Raw genomic sequence first — 13,760 nt, 5'->3', positions numbered from 1 at the left:
GGGAGCTCTGGCTGCTACAGTGCTTTACAGGAGGTGGGCTGACCAGGTATGGCATATGCATACTTACATTGGGCCAAGCTGCACCAATGTAAGTATGAATAATAGGTCAAATATATATTTCAGTTATGCCGCGTCGCCCAATCAAGATGGCTGAGGATGCCATATTTAGGAAAAGAAAGGGGGAAGATGTCGGGCTGCTGGAGCAGAGGTAAGTGCTGCTTAGTTTACAAATACATAAAGTCAGGCCCGGATTCCCCACAAGGCCACCGAGGGGGAAAAGGAAGAGCAGCAAAGAGAAGGGAAACTACCATGGATTACAGTAAGGCACACATTACAGTATTGGTTTATGTTAACAAATCTGAGGGTTTAATGTCACTTTAAGTAATATAATTACATGGAAATGCAAAATGATCAATAAAGTATTGATTCACCATGGCTGGTGTGACTGTGGTAAGTTAAGGGTTCACATTTCAATATGAGTAGCGACACATATTTCCTGTATGCAGGGGCGTAGATAAGGGGCGGGGGATAGGGAGGTTCAAACCGAGCCGAGTGTCCTGGCAGTGGCTAGCGAGGGAAGGGCAGAGGGGGGCAGGTACACCCGGCACGCAGTTACTCCCGGCACGCAGTTTAACAGCGTTCTGAAGGCTCCAGAGAAGGGCCCATCTAAAGGGATTACGGGGATGTTCTGTTTGATAAAACATCGGTGACGGCTGGAGCAGACGCCGATGTTTTATCAAACAGGACATCCCCAGCATCCCTTCAGATGTATATGTTTCTGCCTGGCCCTGAATGATCTGTACATGTCTCAGTGCGGGCCCTGCAGGAGACAGTGATCAGGATCAGAAGGCTGCTTGGGGGACAATAAAGTTAAAGTGACATTAAAGTTAAAAAAATGTTTCCCTCCACCCAATGTTAATGAAAGCACTTACCTTAAATGATGCCTCTTAATCCGATCTTCTTCTTTCCTGGTGTTTTTATCTGTCCCTCCAGCGGTACTGCGGGTCTTTGTCCAGCGCTGACTCCTCTGAGCTTGCCCACGGTGTCTGCATGCGGGTGCACGCGACTTACCTTGCGTCTCTCCTCGTCTCCCTGCCAAAAATACGAACTGCGCATGCGCCTGCCACAAGATGCTTTGCGGCCGCCCGAGCAGTTCCGGATTTTCGGACGGGAGCGCGTGGCGAAGACACAGATAAGTTTAAAGCGCAAAGCACAACTCCGCACAGCCCACCCGAAACCCCGCACAGCCCACCCAAGACTCCGCACAGCCCACCTGAGACTCCGCACAACCCACCTGAGACTCCGCACAACCCACCAGAGACTCCGCACAGCCTACCTGAGACGCCGCACAGCCCACCTGAGCCTCCGCACAGCCCACCTAAAACTTTGCACAGCCCACCAGAGACCCCAACAGGCCACCTGAGACCCCCACAGCCCACCTAAGACTCCACACAGCCCACCTGAGACTCCACAGAGCCCACCCGAGACCCCACCAGGCAACCCAAGACTCTGCACAGCCCACCCGAAACTGCACAGACCACCTGAAACTCTGCACAGGCCATCTGAGACCCCGCAACTCACCTGAGACTCTGCACAGCCACCTGAGACTCTGCACAGCCCACCTGAGACTCTGCACAGCCCACCTGGGTGCTGAAGTGGCCACGGATGTCGCTTTTTTTTTTCCAAACCTTGGTGTGTCTGCTAGATAAAGTCTTATAATTTGAGGAAGCTGGCCCTGCCTGTATGAGTTAAGAAAATAGAGAACATTGGAAGGCTAGGTACAACAATGTGGGATAACTGAGAATGAGAAAAGCGATGGGGGAGTTATTAGGCACACGTGTGTGGTCCAGATAATAAGACTATGTTCCAGTGGTGTGTAACTGAATGGTATTGTAGATCAAGGCTACAGTAGGTGGTGAGAGTGCAAAGAAGGAAATAGAAACAATTGCGGTTCATTCTAAAAGAATCAGAAGGTTGAAATAACACCCACTCTGACCAGGTTTGGAGGAATGATCATTCACGGTCGGTGGGCTCTTGCCTTCAGGTTCTCCATAGCATAGTAGCATAATATGGTTCGTAATAGCAGTCCAAGATTGGAGGGGAGGGAGGTACCTCTGGTTTCCAAAGGCAAAAATTGTAGAGCATACTGCAGCAAGGCGGTTTTGGCTATGGAGCCTGGAAAATAGAGGACATTTTTGGAGGCTTCCATACCACAAGCTACATTAAAACATTGTCAAGGTACCAAAACTTTCCATGACTGCATGTCTGATATATCTAGTCACAGGAAGACCTCACTCCCCATCACTGCATCTTCCCTCCTCCACCAGCACTGACAGAAGTGGCAGCACCATCACCAAGAGCATCAACCACTGTGGCCTGTCATGTGTGATGTCTTCCTACCATGGTTACAGGAAGAGGTGCTGGACCAGAGCCATAGGATAGCCATAGCTTATCTTCATTGATCACCAGTCCCTGAAAACTTAACCAGTCACCCTATGAATTATTGGCCCTGCAGGGAGGACAGGTATCCTAAACTGGTCCAGTTTCCCATTCATCTGCTCTTCTTCCCACCCGTCAATGTCCTCTGACACCAAGGGCACATAACAGTTCTATGCCGGGGTCAGAAGAGGAATTTCCATCAAAATGACCATGTCAGGTTTTGGCAGCACGCTGATGGAACAATGTTGGTCAGACCTGCAATGACAAATACGTGACTACAGATTCGATATTGTTAAACAAAGTTAACCTTAAAAATGACATCACACTGCCTCCGGCCAGCTTGTCTTCTTCCCATCGTGCATCCTGGTGCCATCTATTCCCCAGGTAACCGGCGACACACACGCACACACACACACACACTGGCCACTCATATGATGTAAAAGATAACAGGGTTCATCAGACCAGGCCACCTTCTCCCATTGCTCCATGGAAAGAGGCGAGCAGAGCGGCCATACCACCCACAGGACTCAAAGAGATGCCGTCTGAGGCAACAGCCTCATTAAAGGGACGGCCCTGCTCCTTCCTAATTGGACACCGGTACGGGTGGCACCACCTACTGGTGTCTGCGCAATGGTGGCCTCCAGGAATCGAGTCTGAATTTTTGTTGTGTTTGATGCACTTGTTATCACATTGTTTGCCTGATAAAGGAACCCCTCCGAAATGTTGTGCTCTCCTGTGACACCATGATCATCAGATGTCTATAAAGATCGATATGGTGGATTCCAGTATGCCGGTAACTTTATTCCTCATTTTTCAAAAACAGGCTTATCAGTCACCATGCACTCCTATGACACGTGCCATGCTTTGCGTTCTGACACACGCAGTGTGAACATGGCCTTATATCATCAGGTGAACATGGCCTTATATCATCTGTAGATTGTCCTGAAGCCTTCTGAGTTATGTGATGGGAGTATCCCTGCAGTTGGGGGTACATCATTGTCACCCAGGCAAGTGGGGGACAGGGATGGGAGGATTTACAAAAATATAAATCTGTGATTCTGTTAAAGGAGAGGCAATGGAGAATGAGAGTGAAGGTCCCTAGATGATTGAGTAACCCGAGCTCGGGAAATGTTATCTCCCCAGCACGCAAATGTCGTCATCATCCTTGCCAGTTTCCACACCAACATAAACAGCGCGGTGGGAGGGGTACGGGCTGCCGTCTGCGCAGTGCTCTGCTCTAGCCTACAAAGAGTTAACAGTGGCTTTGCAGACCCTCTTCCCCCGCGCTGATTGGCCGCATGCTCTCTGGCCGTCCCCTCATGACCCGCTGCTTAACACTTTCACACCCAGTCCCTGCCTCGCCATTGACGATCATTGGTAGTAGTTATTGGACTCCGCCCACTCGGCAGGCAGCAGCGGGGTGGGGGTGGGGCGCTCATTCAGTGTGCGGACTCCGCCTCGGCAGGGTGTGTGTGTGATCTGTGACTGCTTGTTGTTGTTTTGGTGAAGGAGGACCTAGCGGGGAGGACTCGCCCGATCATCTGCACCGGGGAACGGCCTGGCCACTCGTAGCCATGGGGAACTGTCATACGGTGGGGCCCAACGAGGCGCTGGTGGTGTCTGGTGAGTACGGGGCCTGGCTGGGCTCGGTTTGACATGCCCGGTGCATTGTGGGTGCACATATGGAGTCCGAATGCGGATCACAGTGGAGGGGAGACCCACAGCCGTCATCAGGGTCTCAGCCTTGTGATCGGTGTTGTGGTTATTTATGGCACACACAGACGGATCTAATCGGACAATATTATTAGTCAGCATGTGTGAATCAGTGATTCTCCTTAATGTGTGTGTAGACGGGCGTTGTGTGCTCTTTGCCTGCAGATTGAGTGCAGAAGACACGCATGGGAGTATGTTACTTGTGTAAATAGACCGGCGTTCTGAGACCACCCCTTCTATAGGGTGTAGTGAACACTAAAAAGCAGCAGGTAGGTGGGGGCAGGGGGTGGCTGCAGGTAGGTGCAGGGGTGAGTGCACTGGATGCAGTCCAACAATGGCACGTCTCCTGCAGCCGAATGGTAACCATACATGGCTCGATCCCTCAACGAGAAGAAACCATTCCACCAAATCTCCATGGAAGGAGGAATCTCCGCTGCTGGCTGGTTACCCAGTCACTGCGACTGACTCAAGTCAATATTCACCAATGAAGTTTGGCAGGTACCTGCTGGATGAGTCAAAATTGGACCTGTGCAAGCACCACCCGGCTTGACAAAAGCAGATTTCATAATCGACAGAGCCGGGTGGTGCTCTCACGGCTCCAATTTTGACCGATCCAGCAGGAATCTGCTGAACTGAATAGAACAGGTCAATACAGAAGAGCCGCCTGACTCTTGTATGTCAGCAAAGATGAGCAGACGTTTGTACAGCAACCATCATAACACAGGATTGCTGGGAAGGCAGATGAACGATAAACCAGGAGATCATTGTGTGTTGCACAGTTGTCATCAATCTGTATTATCTTGTTGTGTATGGCCATATTTAATTATGTAAATTGGTGACATCTCAGTATGTGTGTATCGGCTTCTTCAGCAGTGACACGGGTCAGCAGAACCAAAAGAAACCAGAAAGCTCTGAGCTGCTTACATAAAATAGTACTGTGTGTGTACACACACACACACACACACACACACACACACACACACCCACACACGTGTAAAGAGAAGGACCAGCTACGTATTCTGCATTTCAGGACTTGCACCCTGCAGATAGTTGTTTGCATGAGTCGGGCTCATTATATGTGAGGCTGTACAGCATACACACCCACATACACCATTCAGCTCCTCATCTGTCTGGAACATATTCTCGTTCTGTAGATCAGATAGTTTCCGACGTGTACTTGATTCATCCGGTGTTTTGGTACCGTGATCTTCATGGGTCGAGAAATCCAGCGGAGACCCGGGGCTGCCCTCCTCACCCGATGCCTGTTTATAAAAGATGGTGAATCTGCAGGGAGTGGCAGCACTTAGGATTGGTTCAATGCAGCGTAATCATCCTATTCCCAATAGGGCTCTGGGGTTGACCCTTTCCTGTCTGGTGCAGCTCCCCTTAGCACTGATCAGGGTGGGGTTGGTGGAGGAAATAGGATAGGGATGCAAGGATGCTTGATCTGCGCCTCATGTATTATTATTCTACAGGATTTAAATAGCAGTTGCTTACATTTGCATCCTGAGTCTGCATGGTAGGCTTATAAGAGCTATCCGGTACAGTAATTGTTTTTTATAAAGGTTATATATATATATATTATTTTTATTTTTTTTAATTAGTCAACAGTTTTCGCAGCACTGTACAATATAAAGAGAGACCGTACAGTCACAATAAAGTATATGCAGTTGGAATTTCATTGGAAAATGGTCATTTTCTGATAAAACATGGGGTTAAAATGAGTATCATTTTTGAGCATAGCGATGAAATAAAAATCGAGGGAGCAGGATGGAAGCATTTTCTCAAATGAAATTATAAGAGTGAATGGTTTTCGTTGAGGAAACTCCATTCATTTCAAAATCGAATGTTAAAACCAAACAACATTCTACAAGTCTTTGATGGCAAATCCCCAGAGCCAGGTCACCAATACTCCTTAAAGTGACACTAAACTCAGGAGTTAAATCCTAAAAATACATTCAAGTACCTTTTTAATATTAACAATAATGTATCTTATTTGTGTATCACTCGGCTGTAGATCCTCAAATCATCTCTGAATTCATGCAGATAATGTCCTTCCTCCTGGAGGGGGGCTACTTTTGTTCCCCATGGTTCCTGTGTGTGTTGTAAAGTAGCCATCACCCCAAACTTAACATTTGGCAGACTGTAAGCTCTCACAAGCAGGATTCATATGAAATTCTAACCATTCATACCCAGCTTTAGGCTAGGTTCACACCTGCACTACACCGTACGACGTGCTTCCCGGGATCACGCGGTCCTGCACAATGCAGGCAGCGGCCCCATCGACGTCAATGGCGGGACATCCGCGTGGCAATCGCAGAAAAAAGGTGCATGTATCTTTTTTTTGTGTGCGATACATGATGAGCTGCTGTTTTAGCCGCGATCGTGTTCGGAAGCACGGGCGGAATCGTGGCAGGTAACCGCCTAATCTGGCCGGCGCGACTGGGGTGCCATTAGAAAATGGCACCCACAGCGTGATCGGTTCACTACCTGGGCGACTCCTGACTGCGCGGAATCGTGCACGATTGCTGCACGTGAGGTGTCGCCTAGGTGTGAAGGAGGACCCTGCTTGTGAGAGCTTACAATCTAAATGAGAAGGGCAAGTGATACAATCTGCTTTTATTACTCTGAAGAATGTATTACCGGTCAGATAAGGTTTTATCTCCAAAAAGTGTTGGCACCAGCTATGGTTGGACTTGTCTGGGGTGTGTCTGATATGACACAGGACTGCAACATGTAGCTAGCAGGATATAACAACAAATGGCCGGAGTCCAGTCTTTTATGATGACAAAATAAATCGTAGCCCATCACAAAGCCTGATCCTTATTATTATTTCATGTGGAGTTTTCAACGTTTTCACACATCCTGTGATCTTTGCAATGTCTTGGTTGAATAATCATGTTGTTGTACATTTGGTCATATGACTTGGTTGATGATTGTAGGAGTGTGTTCCTTCAGAATCCAGTGCCTGCGTTCTAGTTCCTCATGTGCTCTGTAGGAAGTAGCATAGACCAGTTTCTGGAATGATGGAAATGTTACACAAGGACAGCGTAGGAAACCAGGCAGACTTACCTGAAAGTTGTGTGCGGAGCTGTTTTACCCAGTCCAGTCTGTGGGTGTAGGATACGGTGGGCTTTGAAAATTTGCTCCAGTGAACCTGTTATGTCAGAAGCATAAAGGATTCCATCTCTGAGCTTCCCTAAATGCAAGTTGTCTGACTGTCACGTTGCTCACTTTCTTCAGCCCTGGTTCACACCTAGGCGGCACCGTTTTTGCACGTTTGTACTCGCGATGGCAGCATGCGGTTATTTGCGCATTAATGCACGTAGGGCACATTTGTACGCGAGTACATGTAGATGCGCATTTTGATTGGCAGCTCATAAACCATTGTGGGCAATGGAAGAATGCGCATATAAATGCGCACGAAAATCTGCAACATGCTTGTACGTTTTTGGGCATTTCCAATTGTGTATATGGAGGAAAAGCGCTTTTAACTGCCCAAAGAAGCTCCTGTATCTTTTTAGGCGAATGGCGTTTTCATTCTAAGCGTTTTTCTGCTCAGGTGTGAACCAGGCCCATTGAAAATCATGGGATTTCTTGTGTTTGGCAGTTAAAAGCGCTTTCCGAACTGCTCAAAAACGCCTAGGTGTGAACCAGGGCTTAATTCTTTAAAGGAGAACTATGGGGTTACGGCTTTTCCCCATAGTTCTCCTTAGGGTAACGGGAGGACACAAACTAGCGTTAGCTACTGCTCGCAGTATACTGAGACGCCGCAGCTGAAACGGATCCCGACAATTATGTCTGGATCCGCCCAGCTGCATGAGTGACAGCTGGCTCTGCCTATCTAGAGGCAGAGCCAGCTGTACCCGCCCCCTCCCCGTCCGTTCCGCTAGTCAGCGCTGGTGGAGCGTGGAGGGGGGAATCCAGCCACTCCCCTGTCACGGCAGAGAGCAGTCTCACGGCAGAGAGACAGTCTCATTGTCACAGGTCGGCTAGAACTATGAGGTGAGTGAAAAGCACTCGCCTCATAGTTCTCCTTTATATTGCTGAGCGGGAACTAGTGTGCGAATAAGGAACTCCTGACTTCTCTCTGACCTTCCTAATGTTCAGTGACTCAGTGTTCTGAAGCTTTTCTCCAGGCAAAAAAAACCCTGCACCTAATAAAAGTTTTTTATTCAACAAGCTTCAAAACCCACAAAAGTTCCCTGAATGTGCTGTCATGTGGTGATCGGGAGCTGCAGTCCAAGCCCACTGACCGGTCTTATTGCTGCCCCGCATGTCATGATGTCACAGCTTGAAGTTATAGGTACCCCTTTGATGGTAGGCTGATAAATTTTTCCTCCACCTAATAGGAAGTGAATGTGAAAATATATTTTAATGCAATAAAAACAAATATACCTACATCATTTATTTTCAAAGCTGCATCATAATTTTTCTACAAAATCACCCCACACTTCAATACACTTCCACCAACGCTGCGCCAGTTCTTGAAATCCGTCCAGTTTTTTTTTCTGGAAACTCTTTTCTCAGTGCAGACTTCACCTCTTCATCACAGATGATTGCTGGCGCTTCAAGTGTTCCTTTAGGTTGGGGAACAGGTGGAAATCACTAGGAGTCAGGTCCGGGCTGTACAGTGGATGCGGCACCACTGAAAAGTCCAGGTGTTGAATTGCATCTCATTCTTTTTAATGCAGTAAAGAGTTTCAATATAACGTTCAGAGTTTATTGTTTTTCAAGAAAGTCTGCAAGAACAATACGGGAACAACAGAAATGAAACCCTTCCAACACGACAATGCCGGGCCTCACGCAAGTGCAGCAACAAGAGATGCAATTCAACGCCTGGACTTTTCAGTGCTGCCGCATCCACTGTATAGCCCAGACACAACTCCTAGTGATTTCCACCCGTTCCTAAAACTCAGGGCTTGTCTTGCTTACAGCTCAATGTTTTCATACCAATTTCCCTGTGCTGACTTGAGACGTTGTTAATATTACCGAATGCCTTTAATTTCCATGCTCTCCCCACATATGTCTGTTTATGATTTTATATGTGTACTTTCCCCTTCTACTGTATGTAACTGACATAACATGCAATGTCACAAAAATAAAAGAATTTAAAAAAAAAAAAAAACTTAGGGCTTGTTCACAAGTGTGGAGCAGATGCAGAGCAGTTGCAGAACGCATCAAAACTGCATCCAATGTATTCCAATGGTATTTTGGGCTGTAGTTCACACCAGAGCGTTCAGTTCCAGAGCATGTGGAAAAACTGCTGCAAGCCCTTCTTTTTTTTCGGCTCTGGAACGCACGAAAACGCATCAGGAACGCACTGGAAGCCCATTTTAGGCTAAAAAAAGTCCCGTAAACGCGGCAAAACACACTGCACTACATGTGCAGAAACTCATGCAGATCTGGTCTGCATTTGGTGTGAACAAGCCGTAAAGGAACACTTAAAGGGCCCCGTGCTTCATCTGTGATTGAAGAGGTGAAATGGTTTCAAAAACAAAACACTGATTTTTATTTTTTTTAGGACGGATTTCAAGAACTAGCGCAGGTGTATTGAAGTGTGTGGTGGTTTTGTAGAAAAAATAATTATGCAGCTTTGAAAATAAAAGATGTAGGTATGTTTGTTTTTATTGCATTAAAATATATTTTTCTGTTTGGAGGCAAAATGTATCGGCACACCATCGTAACATAATAGTAATGATTCTCTGCCTAGCCTCTGGAAAGGGAGGATTCTCCAGTCATCAGTTTGGCCACTATGAGTACGGGTGAATTAGTTTGGTGCAAATTCGTAATCTCTAATTCACTGTGAATACATGGTTTATGGGTTTTTGGTATCTGTATTTGATAAAGCATGCTCAACAATTGAAACACTTTTGTCCAGAAGCTTATAATCAGAGGGCATGTCCACCAGATATATAACATATCTCCCTTTAATATGCAAGCCTGAAAACTATATTTGGGATAGGAAGGATTCCAATGAACTATTCTTGAGGGGACCTTATACCACCACATAATGACATTATATTCCTTTTCTCAGTCAAAACATTAAGTGGGCATTTAGAAAGGGCTCGCCAAGTAATGTATTCATCTGATTTGGTTACATATAGGTCTGCCTCCCATTTCCTAACATGTTCATGTCTCGTGTTGTGTAAGGCCCCATTCACACCTGACCGTTTTGTAGCGCGTCCTACGCTCGATGAACGCTCTACAAAACGGTCAAAAAAATAAATAGCATTGTAGTCAATGGTATCGTTCCCACCTGTCCGTATTTCCGCCCGTCCCGAACGCACTACAAAACGGCCCACGCATGAAAAGGTCCCGGAGCGTTTTTTGCTGCGTATTGGTCCGTTTTGTAGGGCGTTTTCCATTTGTATACTGCCAAGTAGCCTTTGGAATCGCGCGACGGTCGCACGACTTTTTTACCGCGAATCGCAGTAAAAAAACAGCGTGACGGTCGCGCATATTACAATACGCATAGGTGTGAATGGGGCCTAAGAGTATTAGGTATTGAATATAAAAAGATCAGCTTAGTGCCGGTCAGTGAGTGAAGACATAAATGTTCAAAGGCTGTGAGAGGTGTTGACAGGTCTTTATTAATTCAGCAATCCAGTAGAGCCTCTCTCTCTCTCCCCCTCTCTCCCTCTCTCTCTCTCCTCCCTCCCCCTCTCTCTCTCCCCCCCTCAAGGTGTGAACCATGGGTATGGTTCACACCTTGCCATATTTCAGCCCGTCTGAATGCGCTACAAAACGGCCTGCGAATCGCGGTAAAACGCGCGTCAAACGCGCATATTCGATACGCTGAGGTGTGAACAGAGCCTTAAGCTTAGTGGGTCAGCAGACCAGCTGGTCAAATAGCATCTTCAGAAAGAGGTCAGGAATGGCATCTTCCATATTTCTCTTATGACAACATACCCTAAATCAGGGCTCGGCAAATCCCAGGTGCAAGGTCGCCAAGGCAACTAGAAATTGTGCCCTGGCACCTGGGATTTTGTCAGTCCCAGAGGTGTGGGATTCCTTTCTCCCGATGCCCGGGACGTGCAATTTCTCAGGGATAAATATAGAGCGGGGTGAGCTGCCGCTTGTTTTTTGTACAAGTGATCTGAGCGGCTGTACAGCCTCTCAGAACACTTGTAGCAGCTGTCTGTCGTGTCCCCCCTGCCACGGTTTTTTGGGTCCCCGGCAATGATTTCCGGGTGGAGAGCTGGATTGATTTCCTGTACTGGAGGGCAGGCTTCATAAAGAGAACTGGTCACCTCCAAATGCTATCACACAGGGGCTTGTTAGCCCCGTGTGATAGCAATAACGTTAAGTGAAAAAAAATAAAAGTAGAAAATAATCAAATGTAAGTAAATACAAAATTATTAAAGTAAAAAATAAGAATATAAATGAAATAAAGAGAAGTAAAAAATACTTGCATGCTGCGGTCTGAGTCCCCTTTGATCCCCGCTGCTCTCCCCGCCTGTATCAGCAGAGGCCTTGGGGATCGGAGAGGGACACAGACTGCTCGAGCTGGTGCCCAGCAGGGAGAAGAGACCGGCTGTCAGCCGCTGTGACACTACATTAAACCCCTGCCTCGCCATGCCTTTTCTTCTTCAAGTCAGATTCACCTGTGTCCGAAAACGGCAAAGGCGCTACACCTGTCGCGTATCGCCACATGCTCCAATTAAAACTGTCATAATAAATAAGAGTTAATGTGCCAGAAATAAGTATGCTTCTAGCCTCCCGTTTGACATGAAAACAGAGTATTTTTTTATTCTGAGTTTATACTCAACCTATTTGTGAACTGCAGCCGGACACTGCTTGACAAATATGGCAGATATATAGTCTTATGTGTTTGGGAATCACTTCCCTGTGTACTAGCCAATGTTTTATACCCTCTCCATTTAAATACAGTAGTGTTGAAATCCCTGGCTCAAACTGTAAATAACTCCAATAAGCCTAGTATATTGTCATTTGTCTGGTGACATTTAGGCTCCAATCTAGAGAAACCGAGAGCTCCTGGGTCACCTTTCTGACCAGGGGAGACATTGTTTGCTTGATCTAGATCGGGACTAGCTTTGACAGATGTATGGAGGAGATTTCATCCAACTGAGAGTCACTTCTCTTGTTTGTCCTCAAACCCATATTTATCTAGAAATGTTTGTTATTCAGTGCATGCTGGGAGGTCTGCCTCCAGGCGGTTAATGTTGCCGCTGTCTTATTTCAAAATAAACAGAAAAAAGAAATAGTAGTCGGTTTTGATTTTCAGGTCAGAAAAATCTGTTAAAGAAGAACTCCAGGAAATGTAAAAAAATAACCCTTGCAGTGGGGCTACCCCAGCACTGCAAGAGTTAACTGCTCTTTTTGGTCTAGGCGCTCAAAAAAAAATGTTAAAATAGGTCATTTTGTGGGGGGCTTTTTTTGTGCTGCCCTGGCATTTTTATTTGCCATTTTCATATATTTTTTGGTCTCACCCCCACCCCCCTTTTATAGAGTAAAATGGGGGGGGGGGGGGTTATTAAATACCACCAAAAGAAAGCTGTCTCAAGAAATGTTAAAAATGGCCTGATGAGGAAGTCGGTGTAACATTCCAGTCCTCATGTGCAGATTTCTTTGGTCAGGTTTAAACCATGCATGTCTAGAAATCTCAGAACTGAAATGTCAAATTGAATGTTTAGCGTTTCCGTGTGTGTTTTTGGTTATTTTTATGTAAACAAAAATGTAGCGTGTGAAGAAATCGATTTTTAAAAATGACCGTTGCTACTGTTAGGAAGCATGTGGGTCACGGGTTTCATCCTATGCAGTGTGAGACCCTTGATTTGCCAACCTCAAAACCATTGTTACCTGAGATTTGTCCAGCTATGCTTAGGCCTCATTCACACTACCGTGCATATACGTGCGTATTGTACCATATGCAACATATGCAAATAAATGGCTCCATACACACAGCCGCGTATGGAGCCGTATATTGCGCAAAAACAGAATGGAACCGAGATGCGTCCGGGCAGCGTATTTCTGCGTATTTTACGCATGTTTGCGCGTATGTGCGTTCAGTTCATTAATATTTCCATTAGGAATTATGCATTCTGAGAATGCAAATAGTGCACGCAAAGACGCTCGTATATACGCAATATACAATTTTGCTTGCGTTGTGTGTGAATGAGGCCTTATGGACCTCCTGGATTTGGCAAATGGTTGACTCTCTTGGTACCTTTTTTTATGCTGTAGAGTAATTAGACATGTAAAATATCCAGAAATTATGAAACCTTAAAAAAAAACAACACGTTTTTGTTATGGAAAAAATGAAAATCTTCGGAAAAATTGAAAAGAAATTCAGTGTGGAGTATTTTTACAAATTGAAAGTCATTTTGTTACACTGGGAACGTGAAATGCAGTGTATGTAAATGTATAATGCTTGAAATAAAAGTACAGCTTATTCAGTAAATTGTATTTTTTATTACCAATGGAATAACAAGGACTGTATATGTTAAAGGAGAACTATGGGGTTAGGGCTTTCCCCCATAGTTCTCCTTAGGGTAACGGGAGGACACAAACTAGCGTCCTCCCGTCACCCTAGGCTCAGTATACCGCGAGCTACAGCTCGCAGTATACTGAGACGCCGCAGCCGG

At 46.1% G+C, this 13,760-nt stretch overlaps 1 protein-coding gene across 2 annotated transcripts in view; it reads left to right on the top strand.

Moving 5' to 3' along the window:
* Positions 1-3,979: 3,979 nt before the first annotated feature.
* FLOT2 (flotillin 2) overlaps positions 3,980-13,760 on the top strand; it is a 54,719-nt gene continuing 44,938 nt past the window's right edge. The window contains exon 1 of one of the 2 annotated variants that reach the window (XM_018562044.1): positions 3,980-4,062. Coding sequence is in view for 1 of the 2 variants with exons in the window: in XM_018562043.1 (XP_018417545.1) it covers positions 4,014-4,062 (49 nt within the window). In the remaining variant the exon portion in view is untranslated. The remainder of the gene's footprint in view (positions 4,063-13,760) is intronic. The other variant, XM_018562043.1, reaches the window with a different exon arrangement.

The sequence above is a fragment of the Nanorana parkeri genome, unplaced genomic scaffold, assembly GCF_000935625.1.
Source record: "Nanorana parkeri isolate BGI_ZX_2015 unplaced genomic scaffold, ASM93562v1 scaffold557, whole genome shotgun sequence".
In the NCBI taxonomy this organism is placed as follows: domain Eukaryota; kingdom Metazoa; phylum Chordata; class Amphibia; order Anura; family Dicroglossidae; genus Nanorana; species Nanorana parkeri.
This window is presented reverse-complemented; position numbering and strand designations above follow the sequence as displayed.